Source organism: Diceros bicornis, chromosome 34 (genome assembly GCF_020826845.1).
Source record: "Diceros bicornis minor isolate mBicDic1 chromosome 34, mDicBic1.mat.cur, whole genome shotgun sequence".
Lineage (NCBI taxonomy): Eukaryota > Metazoa > Chordata > Mammalia > Perissodactyla > Rhinocerotidae > Diceros > Diceros bicornis.
Window position 1 is genome coordinate 31,014,553 of NC_080773.1, and position 9,249 is coordinate 31,023,801.

Here is a 9,249-nt window from a genome sequence, read left to right on the forward strand (position 1 = left end):
TGATTGCCATGATAGCATATGAGTTGATTTGATATATTTATATGTTGCAAAATGATTGCCACCATAGCATTAGCTAACACTTTCATCCCATCACATAATTAGCATTTCTTTTTTGTGATGAGAACACTTCAAATCTACTCTCTTAGCAACATTCAAGTATATAATACAGTCCTATTAGCTCTAATCACCATGCTTTACATTCGACTCCCCAGAACTTCTTAATCTTATCACTGCAAGTGTATACCCTTTGACTAATATACGGAGATTCTGCATTTTAACAAGCTCCCAGGTGATGCTCATGGGGCAGATTTGTGGACTCCGCTTTCAATAGCAGAGTCTATACTCAATAAATATCTCAATAAATAAATTAATATAAATATAAATAAATGATAGAAATGGGAGGGATCTGGGGGCTTTGGATGACCCAGGGATCGGATTAGTGGATGAGGAAGAAAAAGGTGGAGGGGGTGGGGCAGGGGTGTGGCAGTGGAGGGGCGTATTTAAGTCTGGATTCCACCTTTGTCAGTTCTTGCCACTGGACCAGAGCATAGGAACACATCTAGGTTACAGGATGTCAGACCCGGGGGACCTTCCTAAAGGTAAGCAGAGGGTGAGAACTGAAGGGAATATAATGTGAAGAAGTTGAGAGCAGTTGACAACAGTGGTGGAAACTTTGCTTAGAAGCTGTCACCTGAGGGCAAACCCCATCAGAGGGAAACCCAATTCTGTCTTTGAATTCCAAAATGTTCCCCTTTTAACTGTGTCATAATTCCTCTGATCCTTGAGAAATGGGTACTCCGATCCCTATTAAGATGATTAAATCATAGAATTTAAGCTTAACCAAGAAATCTGATTAAGATTTCTGGAAATCTGGAAATCTCGTCACTTTATTGAGCATTTACTGGATTCCAGGGCTTGTGCTAAACCACTTTCAGAGGTGATCTGATTCGACCATTAAAATCTTTTAAAGAGGTTACGATGAGAAGTCTCAATTTTACAGATAACATTGTCGAGGCTTAGAGAGATGAAATGCTTGGTCCAAATTCACTCAGCAGCTAAGCAGGCATACCAGGACTCTCTGTCATTAATATTGGAGCCCAGTTCATTAAACTCCTACATTGTTAAGTATGTGTTGGTTACTGGTTCTCCAGAGACGGAGCATAGCACAGCCTCAAACACTTCACTTAATCTCCCTGTGCCTCAGTTTCCCCATTTGTACTGACCACATGGGGAATAATGAGAATTGAGTCAGCTAACATTTGTGTTATCTGTTCCCTAACACCTCTATCACATCATATAGTTACCATTTCTTTTTTGTGGCAATAACATTTAAGATCTAGTCACTTTGCAATTTTGAAGTTTATAATACAGTGTTGTTGGCTACAATCACCATGCTGGACATTAGATCTTCAGGACTTATTTATCTACTAGTTGCAAGTTTATACCCTTAAACAACGTCTCCCCAATCCCCCCACCCCCAGCCCCTGGTTACCACCTGTTTCTACACTCTGTTTCTATGAATTCAGCTTTTTTAGATTCCACATATAAGTGAGATCATACAGAATTTGTCTTTCTGTGTCTGGCTTATCTCATTTAGCATAACGCCCTCTAGGTCCATCCATGTTGTGGCAAGTGGCAGGATTTCCTTTTTTCTCCTGCCTGAGTAATATCCTACTAGCCATTCTAATGAGTGAGTTATCGGTGTAATTTGAATTTCTCTGAAGACCAGGATGTTGAGAATCTTTTTGTGAGCGCATTGGTCTTTCTTGTACCTTTTTGTGAAGTATTTGTTTAGATTTATTGACCTTTTTTTTTTATCGGCTTGTCTTTTTGAGTTGTAAGGATTGTTTGTATATTCTGGATACAAATTTATCTTATATGTGTGTTATGAATATTTTCTCCCAGGATGTGGCTTGCCTCCTTATTTTCTTTTTTTTGTGTGTGTGAGGAAGATCAGCCCTGAGCTAACATCCATGCCAATTCTCCTCTTTTTGCTGGAGAAGACTGGCCCTGAGATAACATCCATGCCCATCTTCCTCTGCTTTATATGGGATGCTGCCACAGCATGGCCTGACAAGCGATGCGTCCGTGCACGCCTGGGATCCAAACCCACCTCCTTGTTTTCCTAATGCCATCTTTCAAAGAGCAAAAGTTTTAATTTTGAAACCGCTGATTCATCAATTTTTACTTTTATACTTTGTGCTTTTCGAATCTTTGCCTAATCCAAGGTCTCAAAGATGTTCTCTTATGTTTTCTTCTAGAATTTTCACAGAGTTAGGCTATATGTTTATGTCTGTAATCTATTTCTAGTTCATTTTTGCATGTGGTTTAAGATAAGCGTTGAGGTCTATTTTTTTTCCATGTGGATCTCCAGCTGACCCTACACCATTTGATTTCTTCTTTGTCCCATGGTTTATTTAGAAATGTGTTGTTTAATTTCCAGGTATTGGGAGTGAGATGTTTCAGATTTTTGTGTGTGTGTTTCTATTTTAACTCCATTGTGTTCCGAGAACATATTTTGTATGATTTAAATCATTTTAAATTTTTTGAGACTACGTTTATAGCCCAGCATGTGTTCTATCCTGATGAATGTTCCATATGCACTGGAACTGTCACTGTTGGTGGCAGTTTCTGCCATTTCTGTCACTGTTGGGTGATGCGTCCTATAAATATAGCCAAGTTGACTCATTAGATTTTCATAAAGATTCCATAAGATTTCCCTTATCTCAGGAATCACAGTCCTGCACTACCTGATGTCCCATATTTGAAAACAGTTTCATATATTTTGACCAATTTTCTTGGTGTTTACTATAGTGAGACAAATCCAGTATGGCTGACTCTAATATGGCCAGAAGCTGAACTCTACTATGCATTTTTAACAGCTTTATTGAGATACAGTTGACATATAATAAACTGCACACATTTAAAGTGTGCAATCTGAAAAATTTTGATGTATATGTATATACTCGTGAAACCATCTCCATAATCAAGACAATGCATATATCCATCCTCCCACTAGGTTTCTTCATACCCCTTTGTTCTACTAAGCTCTGTAAAATCATAAATAGGTGTTGAATTTTAACAGAAATATTTTGTATTGATCATGATAATTATATTATTTTTATGCTTTAATTTATTAATGTGGTGAATTACATGGGTAGATGTCTTTCCGCTATTAAAGCATCCTTTTCCTTCCTGAGATAAAACTTATTTGCACCTGGTGCATTTATTTTTTTAAAAAAAAGAAAAAACACTGTTGGATTCAGTTAATATACTTTTAAGGACTTTTGAAACTATTTTCATAAGTGAAATTGGCCTATATGTATCTTTCATTATTGCCTTTACCTGGTTATGGGATCAAGGTGACATTAGCCTCAGAATATCAGATGGATGACTTTCAAAGGTATATGAGGAAATCTGGGGGGAAGATGGATATATGTATTATCTTAATCGTGGAGATGGTTTCATGAGTATATACATATATATAAAAATTTATCAGATTTCCCATTTTAAATATGCAGTTTGTCTCAATAAAACTATTTAAAAACACATAGTGAAACTCAGTTCAGGGTCTCTCATGACGTTGCAGTTCAGCTTTCAACAAGAAATACAGCCATCTAAGGCTTGACTGAGGCTGGAGGATCCACTTCCAAAATGGCTCATTCACAAGTTTGTTGGCCAGAGGCCTTGGTCCCTCACTGACTTTTTTTGTGTGTGTGTGAGGAAGATCGGACCTGAGCTAACATCTGCCAATCCTCCTCTTTTTGCTGAGGAAGACTGGCCCTGGGCTAACATCCATGCCCATCTTCCTCCACTTTATATGGGATGCCGCCACAGCATGGCTTGCCAAGCGGTGCGTCGCTGTGTGCCCAGGATCCGAACCAGCGAACCCCGGGCCGCTGCAGCAGAGTACGCGCACCCAACTGCTTGCACCACCAGGCTGGCACCCCCCTCTCTGACTTTTGTCTGGAGACCTCAGATCCTTGCCAAGAGGGTCTTGTCTGAAGACCTCAGATCCTTGCCAAGAGGAATGTTCAACATGGCTTCCCCTAGAGTAAGCGATCCAAGACAGAAGTGATCTAAACTCAGAAGTGACATCCCATCATTTTCCTATACTCTATTGGCCACATTGACCAACCTGGGTACCGTGTTGAATGGAACTACACAAAGGTGTTAGCACCAGGAGGTGAGGATCATGGGGTGCCATCTTGAAAGCACCATATGCCTTGGAGAATGACATAGTCAGATATACTCTGTGTGTGTGTGTGTGTGTGTGTGAGAGAGAGAGAGAGAGAGATTCAGTGTAATTCCTTGAAGACTCGCACTGTGTCATGTCCTATGTTTCACAGACATGACCTAACTGAATCCTCAGTAACCCAGTGACACAGAGTCTTGAATCATCACCAACTACACATGAGACTTGTGAACTCTAAAGAAGCAAATGCATGTATAAAAGATCAATTGCCAACCTGGGATTCAAAGTCTGTACTTGGAGCCTCTCTATCTTCTATCACGTTGTCTATCACTCACCTCAAATCTATTGTCTCACAGAAATATTACTCCAGAGTCTGGAGACCCAGTGACCACTGCAATTGTCTATTCTAATAACTTTTTGAGCAGGGGACGGCGGGGGTGGGGGGTGGGGACACGACCCAGAAGTGCTTGATGCTACAGGAACCAGCTGACCCCTGTAAATACAGTCCACTCTGCCTCCTCCCTGACAGGACCCTGCATGACTCGCCCCCACCAACAGTGACTAATTTCTTCATACCTCTCCCGCTCACTTTCTTTACTCTGGCCATACTCATCTCTTTATTGTTCTTCAGGGATTTTGTATTTGTTCCCTCTGTCTGAAATTCCCTTGCTGCAAATGCACACATGGCTCACTCCCTCACCTCCTCCAGACACACCTTTGCTCATAGGTCATTAAAACTAAAACCCTCTGCTCAAATTCCCTATCTCCCTTCCCTAATTTTTTTCTCTACAGAGTATGTAGCACTACATAAGGTAGTGTGTATTTTAACACTTTTACTTTGTGTATATGTTTCTCCACTAAAATGTTTGTGAGCGTGAAACATGTAAAAACATGAGAGCGTGTTTTTATTATTATTATCATTATTAATAGACTACTTTTAGAGTGGTTTTAGTTTCACAGCAAATTGAGAAGAAGGTACAGAGATTTCCCTTATAAGCCCCTGCCCCACACACATGCACAGCCTCCCCCATTATCCACATCCCCCACCAGAGCAGTACATTTGTTACCATTGATGAGCCTACAATGACAGTCATTATCACCCACAGCCCATAGTTTAGGTTAGGGTTCATTCTGGTGTTGTACATTCTATGGGTTTGGGGGTTTGGGGGAGCAGGCATTTTATTTTGCTGTTTATTTCATTGCTGTATCCTTAAAAGAATACCAGTGCTCAATAAAAGTTGAATGAATGATGACGATGAAATTATGTCCATCTCATATTGAATTGAGTTGCCTATTTTCCACATGAAGAAAGTAGAATCCAGGGGCCAGCCCGGTCGCGCAGCGGTTAAGTGCACGTGCTCTGCTGCAGCGGCCTGGGGTTCACAGGTTCGGATCCCAGGCGCACACCGAGGCACCACTTGTCAAGCCATGCTGTGATGGCATCCCATATAAAGTAGAGGAAGATGGGCATGGATATTAGCTCAGGGCCAATCTTCCTCAGCAAAAAAAAAAAAAAAGGAGGATTGGCATCAGATGTTAGGGCTGATCTTCCTCACAAAAAAAAAAAGAAAGAAAGAAAATAGAATCCAAGAGTTGACACACAAAGGATCCGTGTTTAAATAACAAAGGACCAAAGAACCAAGGGGACATAAACAACCCTTTCCTTTGGTGGGTATATGGAATAGCAACCATGACAAAATGAGGCTTAGGAAAACTAGCAGAAAAGTCACACACACCATGTGTAAATATCTGGGAATTCCAGTCACTTGATGGCCAAGCCTGACCTCCGTAGGGAGGGAGGGGAAGCTCAGGGTTTTGAAAATGGAATTGTCTTAGCATCTCATTTGTGCCTTTCTCTCCTTCCCAGGAAAGCACCAGAAGTACCCACAAAGGAAACGAACCACCTTCACTGAGAAACAATTGGCAGATTTGCAGCACCTGTTCAGTAAGAACCCATACCCCACCTCCAGCCTGCAGAAAGAAATGGCCTCGAAAATGGAGATACATCCAACGGTAGTGCAGGTTGGCAAACAATGCCCCATCTCACCAAGCCACCCCTCTGGAATACCCTAAACTCAGAGACCCTCCAAGATAATTCTTGAAGCTTGATACCACTCCAATCCCCAAGACTCCAAGACCCAAACTCCTACCCATACCCTGTAACCCTCTCTCCCAACCCCTAGAGCAAGGATCAGCATGCTTTTTCTGTAAAGGACCAGATAGTAAATATTTTAGGCATTGTGGGCCATGCTGTCTCTGCCACAACTATTCAACTCTGCTGTGATAGCGTGGAAGCAGCCACAGACAATGGGTCAACACATGGCTGTGCCGGCGTTCCCATCAGACTTTATGGACACACGTTTGAAGTTCATATAATTTTCACGTGGCACAAAATATTCTTCTTATTGTGTTGGGTTTTTTTTTTCCAACCATTTCAAAATGTAAAACCTATTCTTAGCTCCTGGGCCATACAAAAAGAGGTGGTGGGTCAGATTTGGCCCAGGAGCCTTAGTGTGCTGACATTAGCCCTAGAGCACCCCCTGAGGGTGACCTCTTGGCTCTCCTATCTCCCTTTTGCTGTGGGGGTTCTGATCCCTGCCTCCTTTCTTTTCTGCCCCCACAGCCTCTCATTTCTGCTCCTTCCCGGACGTAGGTTGGGAGAGGTTCCACAAATAGGAGATAGCAGAGGTGGGTATAATGAAAACTCTTCCGGAATCTCACCAGATTCATCAGCCCATTGCTCCTCCGTCTTTTCTCCTCAGGTTTGGTTTAAGAACCACAGAGCAAAACTCAAGAAAGCCAAATACAAGCATATTCAGCGAAAACAACAAGAAGCCCAACAAGAACAATTAGCGGAGGCAGGGGTCAAGACCAACGCTTCCAAGACAAATACGGATACACCTCCCGGATCCCCTAATGGTGCCTACCCTGAGTCCCTAGTTTATACAGATCATCCAATGCCTTCCTTCCAGCTCAGCATATGCCCCAATTTTAAGGCTTCCACAGACCACTTTGTCGGCCACAAAATGGTTCATTTCGGCTGCTGCCAAGACCCTAACGTATACTGTCTCTATCCCGTTTTGGAATCCCAAGTCCTTTCCACAAGCGTCAACGCTAATTCTGTCTGCTCCTCATCTCCACACAGAATGTGTGAGTGAGGGGGGCTAAACACAAAAGGTCACATGTTGTCATGATTTGTAATGATTCCTGAACAGAACACTTTTTAGCCATAAAAAGGAACAAACACAAGATATGCACAACATGGATGCATTTCAACATTATGTTGAGTGAAAGAAAAAAGACACAAAAGACTACTTACTGTATAATTCCATTTACATGAATTCCTAGAGCAGGAAATACTGTAGTGGCAACAAGCAGATTAGTGGCTGCCCATGTGGCAGAAGGTATTGAGCGGACAGAGGCACTAAAATTTATTGGGATGATGGAAAGTTTTCACGTCCTATCAGGATGGCAGTTACCTGGGCGTACAAATTCATCAAAACACAGAGAACTGTGATACTGTATCGTATACTTGGAAGGGGCCAAGAGACCAGATCTTAAATGTTCTCACCACAAAAAAGAGACAATAATTATGTAATAGGACAGAGGTGTTATCTACTGCTATGATGGCAATCATTTTGCAACATATATAAATGTATCAAATCAACGGGTTGTATGCCTTAAACTTACACAATGTTATATGTGAATTATATCTCAAAGTTAGAGAAAAAAATTTTTTTTCTTTTTTTTTTTTCTGTGAGGAGATCAGCCCTGTGCTAACATCTGCCAATCCTCCTCTTTTTTTGCTGAAGAAGACTGGCCCTGGGCTAACATCCGTGCCCATCTTCCTCCACTTTATATGGGACGCCGCCACAGCATGGCTTGCCAAGCAGTGTGTCGGCGCACCTGGGATCCGAACCAGCGAACCCCGGGCCGCCGCAGCCAAGCACGTGCACTTAACCGCTTGCACCACCGGACCGGCCCAAGAGAAAAAATTTAAAAAAAAAATAAAATCTGCATTTTAGTTCACATAAATTATACCTCAATAAAAATAATTATTTATATATATATAATGGGGCTAGTAGAGACAGTATCATTTTTTCTTTTTCCTGCTTCTTTGTTTTGATTTTATATTTTTTTCTTCAGTACTGTTCAGCTAAGAAGGTTTAGTCAGTGTCAGTAAGTGGAGAGTTGGCTAATTTTTCTACATTCTATTTTTCAGTCACCTCCCCAGCCATACTTTATATCCTGATGACCACCCAAATATCTCCAGCCCCCAAATTTTTCTTTCAGTTTTTTTGCCTTCCTCTCTACTCTTCTTAAGACAATGGAAACACCACAGACTCTTCCAAGGAAGTTCTCAAGCCTCCTGATTCCTTCCTACTAACCCCTCTCTCCCTGCGTATGTGGCATCTATGAATAAAGTGACATGTGATCAATTAACCATGTGCTTTGTAGTGTGGATGTAATTTTGAGCCTGAAGAATTACGGATTCATTACAGCATGTTAGACCTGGGCATGGCCTCTCATGCAGGTAGATGCCCATAGCCCTGCCCACCTGTCTCACAAAGGCATCCTAGACTGATGTGGCTGCAGGGCTGAGATTTGGGCGTCTCTAATCCACCCAGGAGCTTCAGAGCAGAGGGTGGGATACATGGTGGACCAGAGCCAACCCCTCTCCCCTTTCCAACCCTCCTCTCAATGTCTACTCCCCACTAAGTCCCTTCTTAGGCAGCTGTCATGCTATTGTGGTAGATGTGACCTAAGAGAATTTCAGTTTCTTTCCCCCACCTTCTCTTCCCTACCAGAGACAACCATTTCAACATGTTTCATGTCTCTCATTCTATTGTGTATGTTCTTATACAAATGTGCTCTCTTAAGCCACCTACAACCCCCTAGAAGGAACCATTATTTTGACTTTTGCCTATTCATAAATTTCACATAAATTGAATCATTCCATATGGACTCTTCTGTGTGGCTTCTTTCACTCACCATGTTCTAGATGAAATTCATGCATTTTGTTGAGAGGACACTGTGAACAACAATAACAAAAA

The 9,249-nt window shown here is 41.8% G+C and overlaps 1 protein-coding gene across 1 annotated transcript; it reads left to right on the plus strand.

Annotated features, from left to right (window-relative positions):
• Positions 1-571: 571 nt before the first annotated feature.
• Positions 572-7,353, plus strand: DPRX (divergent-paired related homeobox). The gene is made up of 3 exons (XM_058531014.1): positions 572-599; positions 6,063-6,217; positions 6,958-7,353. The coding sequence occupies exons 1-3, from the start codon at positions 572-574 to the stop codon at positions 7,351-7,353; spliced, it is 579 nt and encodes a 192-aa protein (XP_058386997.1).
• The last annotated feature ends 1,896 nt before the right edge of the window (positions 7,354-9,249 follow it).